This window comes from Scylla paramamosain, chromosome 11 (assembly GCF_035594125.1).
Source record: "Scylla paramamosain isolate STU-SP2022 chromosome 11, ASM3559412v1, whole genome shotgun sequence".
Lineage (NCBI taxonomy): Eukaryota > Metazoa > Arthropoda > Malacostraca > Decapoda > Portunidae > Scylla > Scylla paramamosain.
In genome coordinates this window covers 8,462,557-8,490,163 of record NC_087161.1, presented here as the reverse complement: position 1 = coordinate 8,490,163, position 27,607 = coordinate 8,462,557, and the positions used below count along the sequence as shown (strand labels likewise).

Genomic DNA, 27,607 nt, shown 5'->3' with positions numbered 1-27,607 from the left:
ATTGGTGTATATACTCGTACAACTGGTTTTTGAACGTCCAGATGACGCAAGCCTTGTGCATGTACAGGAAAGTTGATGGCATCCTGAAGGACATAGAAAAGATCCCCTGCTGGATTTCATCAGGTCATGTGTGGAGGTGCTTGTGTTAAATCAAGGTGAATCCCAAATGGTGACAAAGATGACGTCCCTTCACACTTCACAAAACAGGGATAAAATAAGATATGACGATATTGGCCACCTTATCATCAAGACATAGAAAAGGAACATTTGCAAGGGGTGCAGGGCCAGATGCATCTACAGATGCAGAAAATGTGATGTGGGACTCTGCGCTAACTCCTTTGAAGACCATCATCGGTCCTAGTTCAATCTAAAACATAAGTGTTCTTGAGTAAAAGTGAAATGGGTCTATCAGAAGTTAAATATGTTTTTATTATTATTTTTTTTTTTTTTTCTGTGGGTTAAAATTTTCCTAAACGAAATAGAGCTTAACAAAATAATGTGAACAGTTTTATAAAAGATTAACAAGTAAAGGGAAATAAACAATGTATTTACATGCATTTTTTAGTTAGAAATTGCTTGTGTCTTATGTATGTTACCCCCGGTCTACCTCCCATGCGTACATATATGTACGTACCAAGAAATCGTATTTCTTATTAAAATAAGGGAAAAAATGGACTTGATTATCAATAAGGGACTCATGAGTAAGCCTTGTCTCAAATTTCGTTCAAAAATTCCAGTTGGATTCATGCTCGGGATTTAATGGGTTAATAGCAAAAGAGCTCACTGACGATCCTGTACTAGATGTTGTGGACACTATTCATAAAAGAAATTAAGTTTTGAGGAGGCAAGAAGAGGAGAGACAAGAGAGGCAACAGAATCCTGAGAGAGTTGATGATGTTTCTTTATTAACAGTAACCACCATGTGGGGGAGTGTATTATCCCTTGGGACTGTGAGCCTCCGTTAGCCATCAGTGACATCATCACCCCCAAAAAACTTGCTCCGTTAGCTTATGTAAACTTCCTTGGAACGTGCCCCTAATTTAACATTACCTAAGTGTATGTACCGCGGGAGTCACACGCTTTTTCTCACCGCTGGCATCTGAAATCGTCATACAACCTACTAAGAAATAATATATATTAACACTCACTAAGAGAGGAAATAGTGAAGATAAAAGCAGCCATTTTCAAAAACATAACGACAAATGTAGATCACAATCTTCCAATCTTTCCATGATGGTGGCTGGAGTCAAACTGGCATGGTGCTATGATACCCTCCTTGATGGGGCGGTGCAGAATAATACCATCTTAATGTCCATTATATATCTCATAAATAAAATGTGCCTCATAAATAAAATGCTTATTGTTTAATACTTTTGATACAACTAAGCTGAGTTGATGTATGGACAAAAATTTTTTTTCATATATTTCACCCACATATAAGGCGCATAGGAATTGTTCCAGGGTTCAGTCTGTGAAAGGAGTTATACTGTGCACACAATTTGGGGACTTAGGCTCTGGGAGATAACAATATAGTTAGCGGTAGAAACAGAGAGAGAACGGAAAAAGAAAAAAAAACGTGAAAGATGTGTTTCTGTGACAAAATTTCATTATATTGCATCTATTCACGATAAAAGGGACAGTGAGTGATACCTCATTCTCTCCCCTTCACCCATTCCATTGCACTTACCACCTTTCCTCACTCTCTCACCATTGCGAATAATTTCATCCTTTTTCTCAGTCAGTCTCCTTCGTTTTATCAATCCTCAGGATTGTTTTAATTTACTCTCATATTCCATCCTAAATTAACTTTCACTTGGTCTTCTCTGAGGAATTTTGATGAAACTCACACAAAGCTTTGATTTCCAAACTACCCCCTTACGTCTTCACTACTTCCCTCTAACTTAACCTCAAGTTTCTTTTCTGACCATTTTATTGCAGCACTGGTAAGCGGTCATTGTTCTTAAGTCTATTTAACAGTGGTTTTCTGTCACCCCCTCTCTACCTATTATTCATCAATGATCTTCTAAGCCAGTGGTTCTCAAACTGTTCCGCGTAACCCCGGAGTTCCATGAAGACCTTTCAAGAGTTCTGTGGCAAAAACTTAAACACGTTTGACAAAAGCTTACTTTTACTTATTTATAATTTTATATGAACAGGAATGGATAAAATTAAATATCAAAGGGATGAAATCATTTGCATTTTAAGAGAGAGAGAGAGAGAGAGAGAGAGAGAGAGAGAGAGAGAGAGAGACTGACTTACTGACAGTATGTGAAGTGTACACGTCCATTCAGCGTCTGTACGTGTCCCAGTCCTACCGCTGGCTCGTACTAGCCTGTACAACCGCGGGCCTCATGAAACGCGTATTGCGCTGCGTTCGTGCTGTTCATTGCATTATCAAATCTTTAAGATGAAAAACTGGTTGAAATACCACACCTTACGACCAAAGTTGCAAGGTGATAAATTTGATAACACATCTACTGTTTCTACTGTAAGTAGAGAGTAAGCATGCTGACCAGACAGGTGTACCTAGTGATGAAACACAATCCCTGCATGAACTACATATCTCTACTTATGTAACACAAGAATCAAGAGATAGTAAATCAGGTACTGGAAATTCAAAGAAGCACAAGTTTGATGACAATTACATTAAATTTGGCTTCATGTCAGTTGGAAACGAAAATGCTCCTGATGGACAATGTGTTGAATGTAATCAAGTTTTGGCTAATAGTAGCTTGAATCCTGCAAAATTGAGAGGGTACCTTGAAACCAAATACCCACAGTTAGCAAATGCAGTGATTATTTCGTAAGAAAACGAGATCAATTAAAGAAAGATATTGCTTCCATCAAGAAAGTTGCTTACCAAGATAATAGAAAGGCACTTGAACTCTCATACCGCGTAAGTTATCACATTGCCAGGGCTGGGGAAGCTCGTACAATTGCAGAATCTTTACTAAAATTTCATCAAGGCTAGACCTCTTCATCCTCGAGTGTTTGCCTCAATGTGTCAGGAGATGGGGTCCATCCACAAAACCCTGTTATTACATACAGAGGTGCGCTGGTTATCTCTAAAATTCCTTCACGTGTGTATGAATTGAGAAATGAGATTGAAGTATTTCTGAGGGAGCACAAATCATCTGTCGAGCCATATCATTTACGAAGTTTAGGTATTTAAGGTGACCTATCTTGCAGACATATTTTTGAAGTTAAATGACCTTAATAATCGTTACAAGGTTCTGCTATCAATATTTTGAATGTTCAAGACATAATTGAATCCTTTCTTCTTAAGACTGAGTTCTGGATTGGCTGTGTAAAGAAAAGACAAACTGAGTGCCAAATTGCCATGCATTCCTGAACGAAAACTCCTTAGAACTGGCTGCCAGTACAAGAGAGTAAATGATTTTGCACTTACAATTAAAGGATAATTTACGAGAGTACTTTCCAAAGCAATCAGACCCTCTGACATGGCTACGTAATCCATTCATGGGTGACTGAAAAAGAACAGCTGATTGACATTTCAGCTGACCTTACTTTGAAAACTAAATACGACAAGGACTCTCTCCTTCCTTTCTGGATAAGCTTACTGCATGAGTACCCCGAATTAGCAAAACGAGCATTGAAACATCTTGAAACATCTTTGCAACAACAAATATGTGTAAAGTAGCTTTCTTCCGTTACGCTACAACCAAGAACAAATACCGAAGCAAGTTGGATGCAGTACCTAACATGCGTCTGCAGTTAACATAGTTCCAGACATTGATGGTCTCTGTTGCCAGAAACAAGCTCACCTATCACAATAAGAAAGGTAAGAATTATGTTTCTGAGTACTGAGCTTTGTATTTCCATACTTAGTCGTGTATGTGTGTGTGTGTGTGTGTGTGTGTGTGTGTGTGTGTGTGTGTGTGTGTGTGTGTGTGTGTGTGTGTGTGTGTGTGTGTGTGTGTGTGTGTGTGTGTGTGTGTGTTGGGGGAAAGTTTCACCTACATTGGGAGGGGGGGAGGAGAGGTTTTCATCTACAGTAAAATCCCTCTCATCCGGCATTTGAGTATCCGGCAGCTTCAAGTATCCAGCACATTTTTCCCCAAACCTAAAAATCAATAAAAAATCAATGTGTACTCATAAAATCGATTAAAATTCCCACGCGAGGCATACTTTGTCCCCTCGCCACCAGAGCGCACTGCTTCGCGCCACCCGCAGCCCACTGCACTGTGGTTACTCAGTGACTCAGTCCCGCGTGTGCACTGTTTATCGCCTGACGCCTTCATCATGCCTAAAATTGTAGAAAAGGGGAAGCATGTTGTGCTTACACTTATGCAGCTGATCAGATCAGCTGATCTTTGTTATGGTAAGATGCGTGAGTGTAGGGGGGTGATTGTGGACATAATTTTACTTCTATTCAAGTATCCGGCAATATTCAAGTATCCGGCATCTCGGCGGTCCCGGTGATGCCGGATAAGAGGGCTTTCACTGTATATTGAGTGAAGGTGTCATATGGGGGTTCCTCCGAATGCCAGGAAGTGGAAGTGCAAAAGGGATCCGTAAGTTTGAAAAGTTTGAGAACCACTGTTCTAAGCTAAACTTCTTGTCCTATCCACTCTTATGCTGAGTATGGACGTATGCTTCACATGTATGGGAGCCTTCCACTCATACCGCTTTTGTGGACATGGTGGAATCAAAAGCATTTCCTCTCCTACGACTCTCCTTAGCTTTCCTCTCATCGCCAGTGTTGCATCCTTTGCTATCTTCTACCGCTATTTTCACCCAGATTGCTCTTCTGATCTTGCCAACTGCATGCCTCCCCTTCTCCAGTGGTTTCATTGCACAAGACTTTCTACTTTCTCTAAATCCTATTTTGTCCACCTTTCTAATGCAAGGATTATCAAGTATTTTCAGTCATTCATTCAAACTCTGGAACTCCGTGCCTGTTTTTGTATATCCTCCTTCCTATGACTTCAACTCTTTCAGGAAGGTTTGAAGACACTTATCCTCCGTTTTTTTTTTTTTTTTTATAATCCTTTTGATTTTTCTTTGATATCTGGGATAGGTGGACTTTTTTTTATTATTTTGTTGCCCTTAGCCATTGTCCCTCTTACATAAAAAGAAAAGAAAATGGAGTTAGGTTATGAGATCTATTCTCGAAAATTAAGTACATTAAGTTTTGTCTTCGCTCCTGGTGGCTCTCGGACCCCTATCTCAGTGCTGTTCTTCTGTTGTCTACTTTATCCGGACATTGAAACATTTATTCGACATCAGCACCAATAAGTGTTTGACTAATTTGTATGTTTTCTAATAAGATTCCAAAGTCAATTTGGGGTTCTCATTTATCACTCCGGCCCTCAGGCTGCTCCCGAATGTTTCATCTGGCCCCTACTGTGGAAAGTTTGCACGCCCATGATCTAGATAGTCTACATCGATCATTCCAAAGCTACCTTACATGATTCAGCTTCTAACATACCTGCATGTTCTCCTCACTTTATTGTGCTTATAGAAAAACACATACATATTTATAATTTATATCTTAGTTCTTTGGTAAACAAAGATTTTACCTTGGATTCGAACAAATTAAACAAATGCAGGCACAAAACATTTTCATAATTATTTCTTTCAAAAAAGGAAAAAAATACAGATATAAGGAAAATTATCAAAATGGACTTCCACAGTTCCAGAAAATTAATTAAAGAATTTGTAAACATGGCATATGATATCTGAACACACTCATAACAATGAAATGAAGATACAACATATCTATGATATGCAGAATTTTACAAACTAGATGTAAAAATATGAAAACATTGCACGCACATATTTCGAGTTTTCTTAGTACTGAAATGTAGACACTAGTCAACAAACCAAACCAAAATATCGGCAATTTCATTAACTAATTGTGAAACATGAGGGCACGGCAAACATACCATGTACAAATTTTGAACTCTTATAATAATGAAACCTAAGGATATTTACACAAGAAACTTGTTCACAACATAATTTCATTATACACTTTAAGTAAAGGGGAATTCCATTAATGTTGCTGCTTTGAACAGGAAAGAAGCAATTGCATTTCACCTCATCAATTCCTCTCTGACTTTTCAGCCTCTCTTTTTTCGCTGCTAATGTTGCATCTCTTGATATCTTCTATCGCTTCTTTCATGCTCACTGCTCTTCTAATCTTGCTAACAGTATGATTCCACTTCTCGCAGCTTTATAATTTTGAATATTCTTTTGACTGTCCTCTTTAGGGATGCTGACACCTATGGGTCTTTTCTTCCTATTTGTTGCCGTTGGCCAGAGCCGTTGTTACATAAAAAAAAAGTAATAGTAGCAGCAGTAACAACAAAAACAATAACAATAATAACAACAGCAACAAAAACAGTGAAAGTAATCCTTATATTGGTATTGGTTGATCAGATATTATGGGACTGAGCGTGTGCTGAACTGCGTTGATAGTGATATTGTGGGTTGTAGTGGCAATGGCAGTATTGGTCGCAATGGCGGTGGTGGTGGTAGTTGTCACGGTGGCGGTAGTGTGCGTGTGTTCACATATTTTTGTAGTATATGTAAGAAAAGAAAACACACACAAATTCACACAAACACACACACACACACGTTTATCCCTCTTTCATCCACTTACCGGCTCCCCATCCCACTCACTGCTGTAACTGTCCCTTGCAGTACCGCCTCAGTCGGTGCAGATCGAGGCCACGGGTCGCCCTCGTCCCTTATGGTACCAGCCAAGCCAAGAGGTATTGCTCAATTGCACGGCACGGGGAGCCAGGCCAAGGACGTCACTAGCTTGGGAGGTGAATGGCAAGCAGGTATGTATGAAAGTGTTAGATTGATTGACCGATTAAGGTTATGGCGCCGCAACATTGAACGTGTTAGAGAGAGAGTCAGCATCATGGCTTACATCACTTGTGATCGGCAGCAGTACCCTCCTGGAAAGAGGGGAGAACTTGATGTCAGTGAATAATCCTTATCTAGTTTAATGGGACACGAACCTAGACATGTGAAGTGGTAGGCAAGGAGGCTGTCTATTGAGCTACACAACTACGTACATATAAATGGAATACCTGAGCGCTGAAAATCCTGCCACAGTGACGTGTCGTAGTGATATAATTCTCGTTTCTGTTTGTTTCTTGGGTTTGTGTGATGCCCTATGCATCATGCAGTCATTTACTTCTATAGCAGGTAAAACTGAAGGGCAGTATAATTCTTTGCAGGGGTATGGTTTTTGCTGTGGTGGATGCTGTACCTATGCCAAATTTATCCTTAGGCATGTAAGCAGTTTAAAGAGATTTTTTTTTCCTTATTTCATTGTGTTTACAGGATTAAATCTCATTATTTCACTGTTTACGGAATGATCAAGAAAACATCTTACACAATTGTGGTTAAGGACTAATTTCATATGCATTTAGTTTTACGTAAACGTGTGTGTGTGTGTGTGTGTGTGTGTGTGTGTGTGTGTGTGTGTGTGTATATATATATATATATATATATATATATATATATATATATATATATATATATATATATATATATATATATATATATATATATAATGTAGACGTGTGTGTGTGTGTGTGTGTGTGTGTGTGTGTGTGTGTGTGTGTGTGTGTGTGTGTGTGTGTGTGTATATATATATATATATATATATATATATATATATATATATATATATATATATATATATATATATATATATATATATAGTCATAAAATCCGTGTGCAATTTGAAATACTTGTAATGTTGAAATTGTATGTAATAGAATAATTTGTAAAAAGCCAAAGAAAGAAAATACACTTCACTTTTACTGTGCTTGTTAAGGTTCAACACATCCATCATCAGCCAATACAAAGGGTGATGCAAAAACATTTTCAAACTGATTTTCAGTAATTCCAGCAATCACATTATTTTCCCAGCTTTTTTTTTTTTTCTTTTCTAAAAATCGAGGTTTGGTTGAAGAAACATTAGTACTCACATTTCTCCATAAAAAGAAATCCTGTGGAGTTAAATCTGGCGAACGTGAGGCCAAGAAAATGATTCACCTCTTCCAATCCATTTGTTAGATAATTTCTCATGTAGAAATTGTCAAACTTGCGGGGCAAAGTGAAAAGGAGCACCATCTTACTGAAACACCATATTTTCTACCACTCCTAATTCTTACAGCTCAGGAATAAAGTAATTTTGCAGCATTTTTAAATAGCTGTCACCATCAAAAATACAGTCATCAGAAAAAGAATGGCCATATAATTAATTTTTTTTCCTCAAAGCACACCACATGTTATCTTTGGGAGAACCTCTTCTATGTTCAATAGCTTCATGTGGATTTTCAAAAACTAAATACATCAAGCTTTCTAATCCATGTTATAGATTCCATCACATTAAGTTACAAAGTTACAGGTATTTCAAAATACACATGGACTTTATGAACACTATATATATACTGTATGAACACCATATGTGTACTGTATATATATATATATATATATATATATATATATATATATATATATATATATATATATATATATATATATATATATGCTCGAGTGAAGTTGTTAAATTTCATTTCAATAAATTCTTCTCTTTTATTGTGTGCTCCCTATAGCAGGGTTGATTTATGTGGGGAGGTAAAGTTCCAAGTTGTTACCTTGGCAAGTGTCTTGTTTTTTTTTTATTGTTACTTTCCCCCCCCCCCCTATTTTTCATCATAGCAGCAAGCTAAAATCGAAACCCATGAAAATATGAAAGTCATAGTCCAGTATAAAAGGAAAAAATTCCAGCCTACCCCTATATTTTTTTGTGAAATTATCTGAGAGAGGTAAAGCTTTGTCTGGGACACATGCTTTTCCAGGGAGGAGGGAATGTCGAGAGAATAGCCCCTTCATCCAGCCTTTATCCCTTGCTTAGTAGTTACTAGCAAGGTTGCCAGATTACTGAAGTAGAAAAGACCAAAGACAACAAGAAAATGAGCCAAAAAGGCTCACAGTTGAACCACACTCCCCTAGACTATGTTTTTTTTTTTTTTTCCACTGTATAAATTATTGCTTTTGGGAGATGGAAAACAATTTTACCAATTCATCAAAACACAATCTATTTCTTTATAGTCAGTATCCTACCAACGTATTCCTGGCTTATTCATGAACATAGATTACTGTTGATAGACCTAAAATTACATCAGACACATCAAAAACAAAACTCACACTAAAATTCATTCGTAGACCTCGCGTGCCAACATCATCACCCAGTTGATTTATCCAATTTTCCCTTATCATTATTTGATAGTAATGAGAAAATGAGACAAATTGCATGAATTACCATGGTAACAAAAGGTAACATGGTAACAAAGGAATACATATATGCACATGACATAGCTTGAAAAAAAACTTTTGTCTTAGAAGGCAGTGAATAAACTCACCCTACAAAATAAGCTGTGGCCAAATGGAATATATTTCAGCCACATATTCAAGAAAAGCCAAAAAAAAGAAGCCAGATTTGGTCATTCAGGCCAAACTAAGTATCCTTATGCCAAATACTTAAAAAAACAAAATTTAAGTTTTTGGAATAAAAAGACCATCTGGCAACCCAGGTTACTCGTTAGTTGGCGAGTGAACTTCAGAGGAGTAAGACATGTCGTTGTGAGAGCTGGTATATATATATATATATATATATATATATATATATATATATATATATATATATATATATATATATATATATATATATAGGTAATTGTCTAGAGTCCTTACCGGGCCTTATTACTGGTCTATTCACTTCAATTCTTTTACACATACCTTCACATGCACCTAAAACATCATTTTAAAGTGGGGGACAAATGCCCCCTTCCCTCTAGTCGGTTAGGTTAGGTTAGGTTAGGTTAGGTTAGGGTAATTGTCTAGAGTCCTTACCGGGCCTTATTACTGGTCTATTCACTTCAATTCTTTTACACATACCTTCACATGCACCTAAAACCTAACCTAACCTAACCTAACCTAACCTAACCTAACCTAACTTAACCTAACCTAACCTAACCTAACCTAACCTAACCGACTAGAGGGAAGGGGGCATTTGTCCCCCACTTTAAAATGATGTTTTAGGTGCATGTGAAGGTATGTGTAAAAGAATTGAAGTGAATAGACCAGTAATAAGGCCCGGTAAGGACTCTAGACAATTACCTATATATATATATATATATTGCGTGTAACGATATAAAACGTAGAAGTAAGAACAAATGAAGGAAAAAAAAGAGAGAGGCTGGGGATGAGAATTTAACACGTCTCTGATGGGTAGCCTAGGCTGCTGCAAGTTAGTATAACCTTTACCTGCGCAGTTACTTGTACTTATGTAATTTTACTTACTTTCCGCTATTCATTCAGTTTGAGTCTCACATAGATTATAGCAAAGTTGCTCTTGACAATAAAGTAATCAGTATTCACCCAGCCTCCATAGTTTAGTAACCAGAATTTTCAGAAGAAAAGTGTTTTATTCATGTAAACCTGTGCTGAGTGAGGCAAGGTGGCAGCATAAGGTGGGGTTTGCCCCCATCCCCCTTCTTCCCTCCCATGTGACTCATTGTCTTGTAATGACCATGAGCGAGGCGTTCCTATGAGTCAGTCACCGTCCAGCTACCACAAGAGATGTCTGTATGAAGGCAAACTGTGTTGTTTGGAGGAGACTTGGAGGGTTTTCAAGTTAGATGGGCCAGTTGCTCTAAGGGAATATTTAATTACCAGCCATATGTCCCAACCTAAATGGGTAGTGTTGAAGTCTCCATATCAGCCTGCCTAGGAGTGTAGTTAGTTGGAACACACTTGCTATATAATCGAACGTGACTCCTCAGTGAGACGAAAGCAAGCCGAGTTTGGTTGCAGTGAGAGGTGACTTACCCTCCTGTGTGTTTTGGGGGCCATTTGTCCATGTGTATTTTGGTTGTTACATACTATGATGCCTTGCTCCATTATAGAGCTGGCATGTAGGGGATTAGTATAAGCTGCTTTGCAGTAGATTATCTTTCTTCCCCAGGCTGTCATTCTGATAAGGGGGCAGAGCTTTTCTTCTGGGAAGTTGAATAGGATATTGCACTGCAGTAGGAGATAGTGTTCTACAGAAGTGGGAGGACTTCATCTTGTTAGTGAGGGCAGTATTCTGTAGAACATTATAATCCTTACATGTGCCTGTCATTTGTTGAAACTGGCTCTTCCCAGAACGTGGCTGGCGATTCTTTCCCAGCTGTTGGAGTTAGTAGTTGGTGTACTATTTTCTTGTCTGTTGGTGGGAGAAACAGACTGATGACCTCATATGTGAGTAAGCTGGTGTTATGATTGTTTGGTAAAGGGTGCAAGAGTCAAAAGAAGACCTTATAACTCATATTAGGCCCTCCACCCAGTCATTAAAGTGGTGACCTGGAGGAAGTTAGTCCATTTGAGGTAGCTGTGAGAAGGGCAGGGATTTGTGGTTGTAACATAAGCCATATGAGGGGTGAAGGGCTGGGTATTACTTACATATTGTCATGTAACATAAGCCATATGAGGGGTGAGGGGCTGGGTATTACTTATATACTGTCATGGATCGGGTTACTTAATATCTACACACCACTGATCACATGCACTTCCTGGTTCATTCTCCAGATAGACAAGCGTGAAACACTCAAAGGAAAGCACATTTATTTTTAGACGAGGTATACTCATATTTACAAACAGTACAACAACAATGGCCTTGCTAGCTAAGACTGACACCTGTGGTGCATGAGCAGCACACAGGAATGGAAGTGAGATCTGGCAAGGTTGTGACCCCCTCACCTTTGCCAGCCGTGCACATGAATAGAGACTCTGCCCACCAAAGTGGCCCTGTCCTGGTCTGGGAGTAAGCTAATGCTCTCACAAAACTAGTGCTATCATGCCCTCACACATACTTTTAAAGTTTGGTAACTTGTCAAGGATGCCCAGAATACCGCTCTGAAGTGTCTGCTGCCATTCTGATTATATTAGTCTCTGATTACTTTGTCTGTCTTGCGTCCATTGTCAATCTAGGCAGACTGGCAGTCTGCTTGAAGTTATAAAACTTTCCGAGTCGAGCTGATTCTCATCTTGTTTTCCTTAGTTAGATACTACTGGCCTTTTAGTTATTGTCTTTGTTTGTGGTGTGTAATGTTCGGTTTCTACTTTCTCTTTTGACCCGCCAATTGCTGGCGGACATGAGGAGTCCATGTCCACCCAGCCTTGCTAGTGGACACGAATAGTCCTTGTCCGCCTGACCTCAGTGGCAGACATGCAACCTGCTGGCAGCTTCATTATTTATTTTTTATGCAGTATTATTTTATTAATATATCTACAGCTGTTTTTACAAGTTTATCTTCATCCTGGGCACCACCTATACAAAATACTAGTAGAAGAAGCATATATATATATATATATATATATATATATATATATATATATATATATATATATATATATATATATATATATATATATATAAAACTAATACATAAAAATGGTGACAGCGGTGGGATGGAGTTTTCTTGGCTATTCAACTCCTGCCCATGGGTCCTGCTTGTCACCAGCTACTCCAGCTACCTTTATCACCTCAGGGTTACTTGCTATGCAGTCATGGACGCATTTCTGCTAAGCCATTACCAATCCAAACTGCTTCACTACTACATGTCTACAGTGCTTTCTTCAGCTACTTTTAGCATCTCTTTCAAGCTTTTTATGCCAAACCTATCCAACCAGCCTATTCCCATATGACTTAAAGCTGTCACTGACACCATCCCTGTTTCAAGTCTGGACTTTTAAGCCATCACCAACACACCTTGACTGCTTTGCTGCTGATCCCATCATTCCAAGACTTTGGATTTCTCAGCCGTCAGTCTTCTATTGCAAACTGTGGTGTCTTCTTGTGGTTGTCTCTACACCCAAAGTGGGCCACTCATTCACCACACTCAATGAAGATTATTGCCAGCAGTGTGTTATTTGTGCAGCATTATGACTTTTGCAGTGCATTTCTGTTTTGCAATTTATTTGGCATAGAAACGACTTGTTCTTTTGTTTTAGGCCTATAGTCTTGCCCTAGTGTTTTTCTTGGCCTGTGATTCCCTGTGCTGACATCACAGCTATGTGAGTTTTTTTTTGTGATTTGGCTACTGTGTGCTCTTTTCTGACATCACTGCTATGTGAGTTTTGTGATTTGCCTGTGCATACTTACTTTTCTGACATCATTGTTCTGTGAGCCTTGTGATTGTCTATAGTGCATATATCACATGTCTTACATAGATAAGAGTGTATTTATGATGTGAATTATGTGTTTCCAATGCCCTTGTATCACCCCACATGTTCTGTAGGCATGAGGGCATGCCTAGAAGGATGGCCAAACATTTTGCTGCTGTGGGGACACACCCACACCCTTGCTGCCCACATTCCATGGCGCACCTTTCCCTTGGGAAATGACCGCCCCAGCCAACCTCACCTTTGTCCCCAACCTGCCTCAGCTATCTTCACATGAGAGTGAGGTCAACCCTCATCTCTTTGTCTCCGGATGTTGGCCCCAGCCATGACCTGTGTCGGCAGGTTCAGCAACCACCCCATTTAGTAGTCCTTGTCCACCTAGCCTTGCTGGCAGACATGAGGAGTCCGTGTCTGCCCAGCCTTGCTAGTGGACATGAGTAGTCCTTGTCCGCCTGGCCTCAGTGGCAGACATGCAACCCAGTGGCAGCTTCATTATTTATCCTTTGTATAGTATTATTTCATTAATAGATATATAGCTGCTTTTACAACGAGTTTATCTTCGTCCTGGGCACCATTTATACAAAGTACTAGTAGAAGAAACATATATATATATTAACTAGTACAGGAGCATGGATTTTTTATGTCATTATGGTGTTCAGACACCCAACCCTACACATAGTGTCCATGGCCACACTGCCAGCTGGAGCCTCCCAAATGAAAGATATGTCTGGAGATGAAATTTAAATTGGTGATGAGGAAAATGGAACTTGAGGAGGCTTGAGCTGTAGGCTGAAGCTGACATAAGAAGGTTGAAGGCCGAGTCAGAGAAGGCAAGGACGTATGAGAGGGAAGAGGCTGAAAAGAATAAGATATTTGAGTTGGAAAAGACCCAGATTGAGGTTAATTCTTCTTGTGGTATTTGGGGAGGAGAGCTGACAAGGGAAGACACAGTAGTGAGTCAGATAGTGAGGAGTTTAAAATTAAAACCAGAGTTTGATAAAAACAAAGTTAAAGTGGTTTAAGAGGTTAGAGAAGGTAGTTTAGTTCGAGTTGCCTCATAAACATCGAGTGGGCCTCGTTGCAAACATGCTAATAGCCAAGGTGTGGGAAACTTAGAGGTAATCCTCTGCGCTGCTGCCAGATGCTTATTGGCTGCAGTTTAGAAGTGCTAAAAGGCAACCACATAACTCATATCAAGATTGTGCAAGATATTTGGAAATGCTGGATAAGTGAATGAGAAGGGCACTTCATATTCAGCTTTGAAGGAGTTACAAGTTATGCAGCAATTTGTTGAAATTGTTGACAAAGAAATACCCCCTCTCTTGAAAGAGAAATGGTTTAAGAGTTTGAAGGAGGTTGCCATTTGGGTAGACAATCATGTCCTAGTTCACTGTCCTGTACCTCATAGGATGAGTGTCGGGGCCAGGTTAGTGAATGATCAGCCATTGGGAGGCAGTGACGGTTCCAGCTCAGTGAGATTCGTCCATCATTGTAGCAGTGGATGTGGAAATATGTTTGTGGGGGAATTCTTGCTAGCAGCAAGCCTCTATTAGGCCCTAAAAAGAGGACAACAGGAAGCATGATGCACAGTACTCCAAAGTTTAATAACCAAAGTTTAATAACTGTTACTACTGTAATGTAAGGCTCTGGGACATTTCAAATTTAACTGCCCAAATATGTGACAGCTACAGCCCCCAAGCCCCCACAGAAGCTAGTGTTATTTGTATGGCCTGACCAGGTCACTAACATTGGGGATGTCCGGTCAGTATTCAGCACTATGAAAGGAGAGGTAGGAATACATGCTCTCTTGCCAGTATCTAATATGAAACAAGTCGCAATGAAGTCCAGCCTTTCCAGTATGATGGTAGATTGAAGATTGCTGGGGTTAGACATCCAGTAACAGTTTTGCGCGATACTGCGGCAGTATGGCCACGGCTTCCATCTGCAGGCTCCATCCCAGATGATGAGGTGAATGACCTCCTAGATGAAAAGACAAGTAGTCCAGTTGTAGCTAAGGTTCTTGAGTTGGTGGATGTGGTCACTTGCTTAATGGTGAGGCAGGTGGCCAAGGAAGCTGTACTTATAAACACTCAAGTTATCATCTTAACGTTAAGTCATTGTACCAAGTCGTCAAAATTATGAAACTCATCTTTAATTGTGAAGATAGCATCTTAAATCTTAAAGACATATCTTACTGTTGACAACTCCTGAGGTGGTATAGCAGCCCACGCACTCCTTAAGATTCCATCCTAACAGTAAACATAGCCACTCTAAACAAAATGCACTGCCACTGCCAACGACAATGACAGACATTTCATGAGAGGAAGGACCCCCTGAATGTGCTAGATGACCGTGAGGTGGTAAGGAGTATCGGCTGGATCGTGTTGGGATCATCTTCGTGACTGATCTGGTACAGGAAAGACTGAAGAGATTAACTTCAAGAAACAAGTCCCTCTCCCTTGAAATGCAAATGATCATCCCTCTGCAGTACCTCACTATAGGCAAGATGCAGCAGTGTAGTGCGGATAACTTCGAGCCCTCACAGCAGACCATCAGCAGAGTCCTCACTGATGTCGTGGATGCCCTCTCAGACAATGCCATGCTCTCACAGTTCATAAACTTTCCAGTCACCCCATTGGAAACTGAGGAAGAAGAGGGAATTCAGATTGCAGGGATCTCTGAAGTGACTAGCATTATTGATGGGACCCATGTGATGACTGTGGCACCAAACAAGTATGAAGCCGAGTTTGTGAAGAGGAAGAGGTACCACAGCATCAATGTGCAGTTTGTCTTTGATGATTGGTACCACATTATTGATGTGGTTACCAAGTGATAAGGATCAGTTCAAAATGCTCAGATACTGAGTCAAGGTGGGCTCAGCAGAATATTTGACATCAGTATCCAGCCACGTGTCACTTGCTGGGAGACAGTGCCTATCCCAGCAAGAAGTGGCTGCTGACACCATATCTTTGACCACAGCCTGGAGCACAGTCTTCCTATAGCAGGTAAGTTACTGGTAGGATAAGTACTATAATATATGTGTAAAGTTACCTAATCATTGATCCCATATCACACCAAACACAACTAATGATTTGCCTCCCATGGTAACACTTTGCTGCAGAAACTCAATTATGTAACAATTATGTAAACTTTAACACATACAGAGTAATAAACTGGGTATTCTTTTCAGAAAATCCCCAAATGGATATTTATGGGTGAAACATTTTTTTCTCTTTCAAGTTTTCATGAGAAGTGAAATAATTTATCATATCATTAGTTTTCTAAATTTCATTCCCCATCCAAGTAAAAGTAGTAATTTCCAATGGTAAATACAATTACATTATTTAAAAACACATAAAAACTATTAATAAAAATAGTTCCATGTTTAAAACAAGATTTAATTTAACCTTAGTAATACAACTAAACTAAAGAGGTAGTGCTTCAAATCTTTGTTCCACCAATTATAAATTTTACTAGTAAAAATTATCAAGGTTATAATTGTCCAAGGCACACAAATAAAAAAGAAAGAAAAGTTATTTTTGTAGAAAAAATAACAAACATACTTAACCCAATCACTAGAAGCAAGACAAGTTCCCAAACAGTTAAACAGAAATTAAAATATTATAACCTAACCCTAACAAGACATGAATTTCATAATATTTAAGCTTTCATGTGTCAAATCATTTTATATCAAACCAAATAAAATTTAAACTAACCCTAAATATAGGATAACCTAGATGTTTACAGAAATTAATATACAGGCATCATACCATTTTCAAGTACTGCATTGTAAGACCCAAACCTATGTTTCAGGAGACATAAAACAACACGCAGTGTTGTCGAGAAGGGTACTAAGCAGTTGAAGTGACGTTTTTACATACTGCACAGCGAGATCCGAGTTGGTCCTCCATCCAAAGTCTGCCAAATTGTAGAGGTTTATGCAATGCTGCACAACATCGGCAAAACCAGGAATATCATCCTTCCTGATGAAGAACACCTTGCAGCTGAGGATGGAGACGAGGAGGAGTGACCCTGAGTACAGGAAGTTCAACATCGCAGTGAGGGAATCCAGTACAAGAATGAATTTGCTGTGTTTCAAGTAAGTAACAATGTACAATGCTGGTTATAGTAGCATTCCTCAGGATTTATTTCCCTCTTCCACTTTATATTTTATGTTTCAGCCTTATTTTCTTCTCCGTGCACTGATTTCATCTTCCATATCTCATTGTCATATACCACTCATCCAATGCTGCAGGGATTGAGTTGCTCAAAAATGGCACAAACTACAGTAAAATCCCTCTCATCCAGCATTCAAATATCCGGCAGCTTCAAGTATCCAGCACATTTTTCTCCGAGCCTTAAAATCAATAAAAAATCAATGTGTACTCATAAAATCGATTAAAATTCCCATGCGAGGCATACTTTGTCCCCTTGCCACCAGAGCACACTGCTTCGTGCCACCTGCGGCCCACTGCACTGTGTTTACTCAGTGACTCAGTCCCGCGTGTGCATGTGCAAAGTATTAAAGAGAATGCTAGTACAGTAGTATTGTGTGTTGGTGAGTGTGAGGTGGCAGCACGGGTGGCGACGCCCGGCACGGCGATCAGCTGATCTTTGTTATGGTAAGATGCGTGAGTGTAGGGTGGTGTTTGTGGACATAATGTCACTTCTATTCAAATATCCAGCAACTTCTGGTATCTGGTATGTCGGCGGTCCCATTGATGCCGAATAAGAGGGATTTTACTGTACCCAACTTTCAGATATATCATATTTACATGGATTACGATAAACTTTCATTTCAACAACATCTAAAAAATAAATGAATATATAAATAAATAACCTTTCCAGGATTTCAATTTTAGTAAAGGATATCTATTAAGGCTAACTTAACTGATCCTTTCTTAGTTACTTCTCAGTTATTTCTATGGAAGTGGCACTGACAAAAATATTTAATGTTTGTTGTCTTTCATTTATGTAGGAAAAAAGGGACTTCTTACCATTGTTGCCCTACATAAAGAGCAACTATTCAAATTCTACAACATTTAACATCAAGCAGTAAATAATTTTTTCTCCACAGCAATGATGAGTGATGAGATACCTGTGTAATGATAGCTGAGGTTAGTGCTATTCTCAAGTAACATTTTTTTTCCTATCTGAACTAAGTAGATTGAAAATTGAGCATATAGAAACTGCATTTAATTTAGTACACACACCAGAGAAAGTATTTGGTTGAGTGGTTGCTTTTTTGGTTGAGTGGTTAAAAACAACAAGTATTATAATATAATACTTGTTATATATTATATAACTTGTCAAAGGAGCCAGGTTGGCTGACAGGGCACAGAGGACTGAAGAAAAAAAATTCCACAAAGCAAACAGCACAGCACGTCCCTGTAGCAATTAGTGAGGTGATGAGGGCTCCACATAGTGCAAATCCCACTGATGGATAGTACTGCCTCACCCATGGTGGGGGAGGAAGACAACTTCTTACTGTTGAGATCAAAGTAGAAACACCAGCATGTTTTAAAAATGTGTGTTGGAAACTGACTAGTAATTTGGCTATATGACTTGATGGAATAATTAAAGGATACTTGCTTTCACAACTTATATCAGCCTGGTCCAGCTGACCCTTACTTCTCAAAAGGCCATTTTCATCCAAAAAAGGGATTGAATTTACTGATAGCAGGACTCGTAGGGAGGGATTTGTCAAGTGTTAAAGCCGTGATCTCCTGGCTATACTTCTCTCTTTGAACACAAAAAAATAGTTTGGTCTTAGCTTGATCCAACTACGTATAAGACAAGGGGCCAGTACGTTTAACAGCATGAGGTTTACAATTGTTGACAAACCTTATTACCCAAGCAAAACATTTGAGAGCCTTTGTAAAATGGTCCCTGCGGGAGAAGTCAATCTCCACTAGTGTAAACTGCTGATAAACAAGCCACTGGTCTACTGTCAGAAAATAGTTCATCAGGGATGGACAATGTTGCTGGTACCTCATCCTGTAGCAAGGATGCAGAGTGTTCAGAGAGCCAGGGAGGACCATTCAGCCACAAAGTACAGGAAATAAGGTCCTCAGCAAAAGCACCTCTGGAAATAATATCAGCAGGATTATCCTTCCCAGGACTATGATGCCACTGAACTGTGGATGTCAAACTCTGAATTTCAGTGACTGTTTGCCACAAAGGTCTTCCATCTATTAGGATATCCCATTATCCAGGATAATGCTACCTTAGAATCAGTTCAACAATACATTTGTACATCAGTTAGGTGAAGAGCAGTCTTAACAAATACTGGCAGCCTAGCACACAAAAGAGCACCCATTAACTCCAATCTTGGCACAGACATTTTCTTAACAGGAGCTACCCTACCTCTGGAGAGAACTAAAAATACTTTAAAGGACCCATCAGTATTAGGAACTCTCAAGTACACGCAGGCACTATACCCGTTTTTGAAGGCATCTCCAAAGGCATGCATTTCTACGTCTGAAAGAGTTTTCCATAAAAGTTTTGGAAAGTAACAATGATTGACTTGCCATGAATTAAGGACCTTGATATCCTGAACCCATCTTTGAAACTGGAATAGCAACTCTGCAAGCAAGGTCTCATCCCAAGAAAGTCCAAGTCTCCAAATATTTTGAAAAAGAGTTTTTGCCATCATTGTGACTGGACATATGAGGCCAAGTGGATCAAATACTTTACTGATGACACTGAGAACTGCTCTCTTTGTATATGCCACCTCATGATTCCTCAAATCTAAACAGCCAAATGAAAAACTATCCTTAGTCAAGCACCACTGTAAACCAAGAATCTTTGTTTCTGCATGCATGCTGGGCTCTAAGTTTTCACTAAATTTATCTATTAAAGGTCTGCAGTTTGAGCTCCATTTAGAAAGGAACATACTGGCCTTGGACAACACTGACCATGCTTCATTAAACTTAACAAAGGCTTTCTCTGCACTGTCAGCTCCTGACAACCAGTCATCAACATACATATTATGATTAAGTTCCGCAAATACTTCGGAATCAGGAAAACCTATAAGATGATGTTTTAGAGTTGCATTCAAGAGAAACGGACTACTTTTGTTTCCAAAGGGAACTCTAACAAATCTCATGGTGCGAATGTTACCATTAATGTTCCAAAGAAATCTGTGAACATTTCTGTCCTCCTTCCTAACGTTAATCTGGAGGAAAGCTTTTGTTATATCAGCAATTAAAGCAACTTTCCACCTTTCAAATCTCATAAGTACTTCCACCAGCAGTGAGCTAAGAGAGGGAACAGACTCAAGACTGATTTAATGAAATACCATTATAGCTCACAACAGATGCATCAAAGACAGGTCTTACTTTACTTGTGGTGCTGACCTCCTGGATAACAAGGCAATGAGGAAGGTAGAGAGTAGGGTATGGGCTGTTCATCTCACTCTCAGGAACCTCTTCAATGATGCCCTCCTGCTCATAACCCTCAAACACAGCATCATACTTCTCCTGAAGTTTATGATCAGTCTTAAATTTACGCATCAAACATAACAACCTCTTTTTGGCAAGACTTTCATTATTTTGCAGACTACACATGTCACTAACTGACTTTCAAGGAAGAGCAACTTCATATCTACCATCTTTGAACTTGATAGTCTCCGAAAAGGATTTAAGAACAGAATTATTCTCTATATCGGAACGAACTTCCTTGTGACAAATACCAACAGATTCCAGGCCCCAAATTTGTGCAAACTACTCTCATTAAAACCTTTAATACATAGCATCTGAGAAAAACCCACATTCCCTTTGGATACAGAGGCACATGTACCAGATAGAACTCAACCAAACACAATTTCTTGAGCAACTAGTCCCTCAACCTGCAAACATTTGTTAGGGATTATGAATTTCCAATATACATCAAGTCCTATTAAAATGTCAAAAGTTAACTCTCTGTCTTGTACATACTCATCTGCAAACTGTACAGACTTAAAAGCATGTAGATTATCAGCTGGAACATGAGGACATAATAATGGGACACACATTGAGGGCACTTCAACTGCAAGTAAAGACAGAATAACACCATTAACATCCAGCAAATTCAGGTCATAAATGTTACAATGGGTAGATTTAGAGCTCTTACTTCCCCCAAATGCAGAATAAAAAATCTGTTCTGAAGATAGCCATGTAGGTCTAACCTTCCTTACAAATTTGCTCGACACGTAAGATTTATCTGACCCTGAGTCAAACAACAAAGTAGCTTCACTGTGCATGCCATTCTTACCATACACTTTGATCTTTGCTGTTGGCAAAATACAACACATTTGTTTCAACAGACCATTAGAGTTATGAGAAGAATGAGACTCACCAACAAGATCACCAGGCCTCACAGTGGCATTTCCCCTTTCACCTTCACCCTCTTTGGCAGGTTGACCAACATTAACTTTCTCCCTGCCCTTAGATAAAGAATTGCCTTGAGAACACAGAAGCACATTATGGTTGCCTTTGCATCTCACACCCTTTTATTTGCAACCTCTTGATATGTGCCCCTTTTTCAAGCACACAAAACACAACTCAGCAGAACAAATTTTTTCTTGTCGTTCTGAAGGTGGAAGCTGAAGCACTTTAAAACATCTTTCACTGGCATGGAGCTTGTTACAAAATCCACACCACCTGAACTTGTCTCAGACATGGCCTGGAGTGCAGAGGCAAAACTGGGAGACTGCTTCCTTTTCTCGGGCTCCCTCACACCGCAATTGTCAGTCCCTCCAGTAGTGGACACATCCTTGAAAGAGTCAGAGTGTTCACGCCACTCTTTTTCCTCAGTAAGGAATGTCATCAGCCATGAAAGATCTCTTTCATGGCCAGATCCTTCCCTTGACTACTCCAACTGGATATCACTAGGCAAATGAGAGAATCACTGGAGTAAGGAAGTGGCCATACTCACTTCCACTAACACCCAATGCTTCCAAACTTCTGATGTGAGTCAAAAGGTCATCCTGCAGTTTCCTCAAGGCAGACACATAGTACTTAGACCCTTGAGATTTGGACAGCATACTTAAGCCGAGAAAAGCTTGGATGTGAGCGAAGATTATCCTTTCTGGCTTACCAAACCGTTCTTTCAATAGCTTACAGGCCACAGTATAATTAACTGCAGTAAGTGACAATCCCTGTATGACAGACTTCACCTCACCTTCCAATAGAGACTGCAGATAGGTGAACTTGCTGATGGCTGGGAGAGTAGAGACATCTACCATGGCTACAAACAGATCCCAGAATGGCTGCCACTAGGCTAGTGCACCACTGAACTTAGGTAACTCAAGGCAGGAAAGTTTAACACTGGAACAAATAGACACCACGGAGTTCCCATCACTATCATGCAATGACTTCCTCCCTTGGTCGGCAGCCTTGTCCAAATCCACCAATTTTTGAGCAGTTTGTACTCTTGCAGTTCTAGCAGCACTACAAAAGCTGTCTGCCTTGTCTAAGTCTGCCTCTAACTCAGGGTCACTTATCTCAAGTTCCAGTTCCACTTGCACGGTGTCCAAGGCAGCCAAACGTTTGTCAAATTTCTCCACAGCGTCCTCGAGTTGCACCCTGGTCACATCTGGATCAGCAAGCAGGTCTTGCAACGCCTTACTGGCACAAGTGGTCCACCCATGGGCTGTGGCATGTCTCCTTTCAAACTGCTCATCAGACATCTTCGCCATTCACCGTGCATCACTAAACTTCTGGTTGATTCCCAGGTCTGGGCACCATGTTATTCCTCCCACAAAACAACAGCCGATGGAGGAACATGACGATGCCAAAATTGCTGGAGCAGGGTGGAGGGTGAGGTGCAAACACTGTGGCTGACAGTGATGAACCAATTTATTGTGAGCAGGTAACCAGTGACAAAACTTTCGTCAGCTGACATGGCAAGGTGGCAAATAAATACCTCAAATTTTAATACCCAGAGTACCGAAGTAACATTCACATACAAGTATAACAATTTAATCTAGAAAGACAATAGAACCCAAGTTGGTAGCAAAACATCAACATGTAAAATAAACATTCCAGAAATCCCATTCTCCCTATTTATCCCCGTGAGCATAAATACCATTTTCATCCATTCCCGTTCATAAGGGATACTCTTACATACTAAATCTGGCACCAACACGGGGTGGACCAGAGGTGGGGAACAGGCTGTTCCCCTGTTGGGACCAGACACAGTGATCCATAGTTCATCTAGTGGATCACATCTTGCTGCAGCTGAATGTACAGCTCGGGATATGCCTAATGAGAATAATACTTCTCAGTGATGTTACCTCATACTTATGAGGGAAATTACTGAGGTGAGGCCTACCAAGTTGATAGAAGGGCAGCAAGAGGATGAGGAGTTAGCTCCTTACTTGGCAAAAGTAGGAAAGGGCAGTGAGGAACTGGAGGGATGGGAAGAGTTTATACTGTGGGACAGTATTTTATATTGAAGGTGGAGAGAGGAGGATGAAGGGGAATTCTTACAGGTCGTAGTGCCATCTAAGTTCCAGGAAATGCTACTCATCATAATATAAGAAAACAGAATAATTACTAAGCAGCATCTTCTAAACTAAATCATTACTAATATAAAGTATTACAAAAAATGCAACATTAATGAGCTGTAAAGAAATTATATGCAACCACCTAATTCAGCTTTTTAGAATGCATAATGGAAAAATCAAACAAATACCAGTAATATGAATCCCAAATACACTAATCACAGATTATAAACTCACAATATTGATGACAACGGTGACCTAGGGAAATGAGCTGTAGAACAGATCCCAACACCACCACACCCAACAGCCAGGGTGATCGTATGCAATTCCACAAGTTGCAGTCACTGACATGAGTAGACTGTAAGACAGTAGCTTACCTAAGCAAAACAGTAACTCAATCCACAGATTCAGAGTAATATTAACCTGATACCAACATGGTCCAGAATAGTCAATGACAGTTTGCATTATCTCACTCATAAATAAGCAAAATAGTAACTCAATCCACAGATTCAGGATAATATTAACCTGACACCAACACGGTCCAGCATAGCCAATGATGGTCTGCATTATCGCACTCTTAAATGACTGACTTATTATACATAGACAGATGATAATGTAATCTTTACAAAACCCAAATATGAATTCAGTCCTTCACACCAATGAATTCTCACAAGGCACCACATGTAGTCAAAAGTATGATATCCATTTATACAGCAAATTACAGTGGCTATAATCAACACATAAGCACCTGTATATTGCATAAGTTTTAATAGATGGTATGATCCTAACTCTACTCATCCCTATGGGTACCCTAAATAAGGCATCAGCTCACAATAAAAATAGTCCTTTCAACCACAAACACTCAAGTCTTAGCACACAATAACATCAAATCTGTTACTACAAAAATCAGAACATCAGATATCTCCAGTTAAGATCAGCTTAACACTAACCCATATGACTGGCACAGGACCTAACAATATCCCACACAAAATCTCCACACAGCCAATGCATAAACATGATTACACCTAAAGACATACCTGATCACAGTTCACAAACACAAGGACCTCAGGATCCAAACGGTCATCATCAAGTCACACTTCACACCTCAGACATGGTGATCCCTGTATTTAGCACCTGCTCCATCATACTAAGGAGCCATCATCCTCCATTCCACCTATGTCACCTGGCACACACATGCAGTAAATAAAAGTGAGCAACGAAACATGGTCAGTGGATTTACATATAACACCAATCAGATACAGATAATCCCTAAATGATACAACAAATACATCTTATCATGGTTCATAATGAATAGAATATAGTTTCCACTTACTTCAGAATAAGCTGTCCCACTTTAAAAATAGAACATCAGGATGAGGTGTTAAGCATATTGGAGAAGCATCCATCTGTCTTCAATGGTGTTCCAGGTTAGACCACCCTGATTGAACACGATATTCAAAACTTTTTGCCCTTATTTGGAGTTAGGGCAGTGTTAATGCAGCAGCCAGAGGTATAAAGCACTCAGCCGTTGTATTGAAGAGTGCGAGAAGAGGTGAGATCTGTCAACTCACACAGCTTTTTATTCACACATACGTTGTCAAGACGGGTATTTGGTCATGCTCAGCAATATACTGTTCAAATAATTACAAATGGAATAAGGATTTGTCCTCTTTTTTGCTTTCCTAAGGATCCTAAGGAGAGGTAACTTTTGTAGGCTTGGAAGTTCCTCCTTACTTTGTGTGATGAATTCATAATGTATCTGAGGGCTGTGTCATTGGTATTGCACTGGGCTCTTTAGGTGATAGGTTATTAATCAGCCTAATGGTTACATGGTATTGTGACAGAAATACTCATGATCATTCCTTGAATCCAGTTCATAAGTCTTCATGTACTGAAGTATGGTGTGAAAGTGGCTGCAATATGAAATTGCCTGCCACAGTGTGTCAACTCACCTATCACACCAACATTAAGTCCACTCTTAGCAGTATGTTTCCATATTAAGATTAATATCTCATAGGTAGTAGATTCAGAACAAGGTATGATTTCCAGACATGACCATCCAAATCAACTGAGATTAGCCAACCAGATGAGCCTGTGAATGCTGACTCCTTTACCCCTTTTATCCAAAGCCCCAGTACCATTACTTATGACTTTTGATTCATTCTTGTGAGTAAGTCTGGTAATTATAAAGTAAGCAGGCAATGACTGGGTTTTCTCAGTGATATAAATAACACTAGGAGATGTAATTTTGTCATGTTGGCTCACACTAGTGTCAGGAATTGCCATCCCGGCTCATCCCAATATCCTCTCTTGCCATGATGGCTCAGGCCCACAGAACACCTGCAGACCTGAGTTGTCATGGCAAGAAAAGATTTCAGGGTGAGCCGGAATGGCAATTCCTGACAGTGGTGTGAGCCAACATGGCAAAATTACTTCTACTGACACTAAGTACTATGCCAAGAATTAATCAAATTACACAAGGCAAATACAACATTAAAATTCCTGCCTTTAATTTAGAGATGACATCATGACGTGTTTTTAAAGAAATCCACAGATAAGCTTCAGATTATTTTACAATCCTACAGAAATACAAGTATAACAGAAGGTAACAAAAGTGTTCAACAGCTTTATACTAGACAAAGAAACTAGAATTGAGAATGAAGTCATATAATGTGTTTGGAATATACAATATTTTTGTAGGAAAAAAATAGTTTGAGCTCAGACTATGAAAAATGAATAAACAGAATAGGTTGAAGTGCTTCTGGGAAACCAACCAATGTAATGAAGAGTAATCTCTCATTCTCAATAAAAGAGAAAAATATATAAGTAATCAGTGGATTTTTACCAGCCCTAACATACACCTTGGACAGATGGGCCCTCACTAAAGCCTACTACTGTACAAGAATATATTATTTGTTAAACAATTATGAAACTATAAAAGTTTACTATCAAAAGAAAATGTCTAGAGATGCGAGGTAGGTGTCTTAAAAATCACTTACATGCATAAGAAAAGGGAGTAATTAGTGTCCAGTGAGGAATAGAGAATTGTATTACTGTCACTTTGGGGTGTGGGGGCAAATTCTACTCTGTAGTTTCCTCTGTCACGATCAAAAGGTTTCTTTTGGTATTGAAGTTTTTTTGCTTTAACTAAGTTTAACCCTATTGTCTGCGGCTTTCCTGGATTTTCGCTCTTCCCGACTAGGGGATCGTGTATTAAGCACGAGTAAACCACTGGACAAACAATATTCTGTGGGCCAGATTTTAAAACATTCCTTCCCTTCCCAGAGAAAGATTCCCTCACGAGAGATTCTCACAGCTCCTTGACGATCCACGATACCAATAAACCATTCCTGTTCTTTCCCTTCGTGCGATTCTCCCACAGTAAGATTGGTATATCAGAAGGAGCAAACAGCTGCTGTTTACCTGGAAAGAGCAAGTCTCCAAGCTTTTTCACACCTCACTTTTAGATCAGGTAAGCCTGTTTTTGTAGTTTATTGTTACTTTTTAGAAGTTCAATGATGGAATCAACTTATATGTATAATAAAAAGACCCTTGACATCCAATTAACTTAGAGTGTAGCAAAATACGTCTCTTACCCTGTCAGTTTCATCCAGTTGATTGATAAGATGAGCACTTTCCCTTAGCTTTTTTTTTTTTTTGTCATTTTCTAGCAGTTTCATAATAAAAGTAACATGTAGAAGTAACATGAAGAGCAGCCTGCATTCCTTTTAATCCAACATTGGCAAAATACCTGTGCTGTGGATAAATTACTATGCTTATTTATGCCAATTTATTGCCAAGATCATGTCATATTCTTATTTTATTGGTACTTATAAACTATGTAATGACAAACTTAAGCTTGTGGGGGAGGATATAGGATGAAATTAGTTGGAAGACTGATTA

General features: G+C 39.3%; 1 protein-coding gene across 3 annotated transcripts in view; it reads left to right on the top strand.

The window, feature by feature from the left end:
- Positions 1-27,607, top strand: part of LOC135104923 (uncharacterized) — a 158,928-nt gene that overhangs the window by 89,765 nt on the left and 41,556 nt on the right. Inside the window, exons 4-6 of one of the 3 annotated variants that reach the window (XR_010270597.1) lie at positions 6,667-6,809; positions 17,032-17,317; positions 27,087-27,176. Coding sequence is in view for 1 of the 3 variants with exons in the window: in XM_064012686.1 (XP_063868756.1) it covers positions 6,667-6,809 (143 nt within the window). In the remaining 2 variants the exon portion in view is untranslated. The remainder of the gene's footprint in view (positions 1-6,666; positions 6,810-17,031; positions 17,318-27,086; positions 27,177-27,607) is intronic. The other 2 variants (XR_010270598.1, XM_064012686.1) reach the window with 2 other exon arrangements.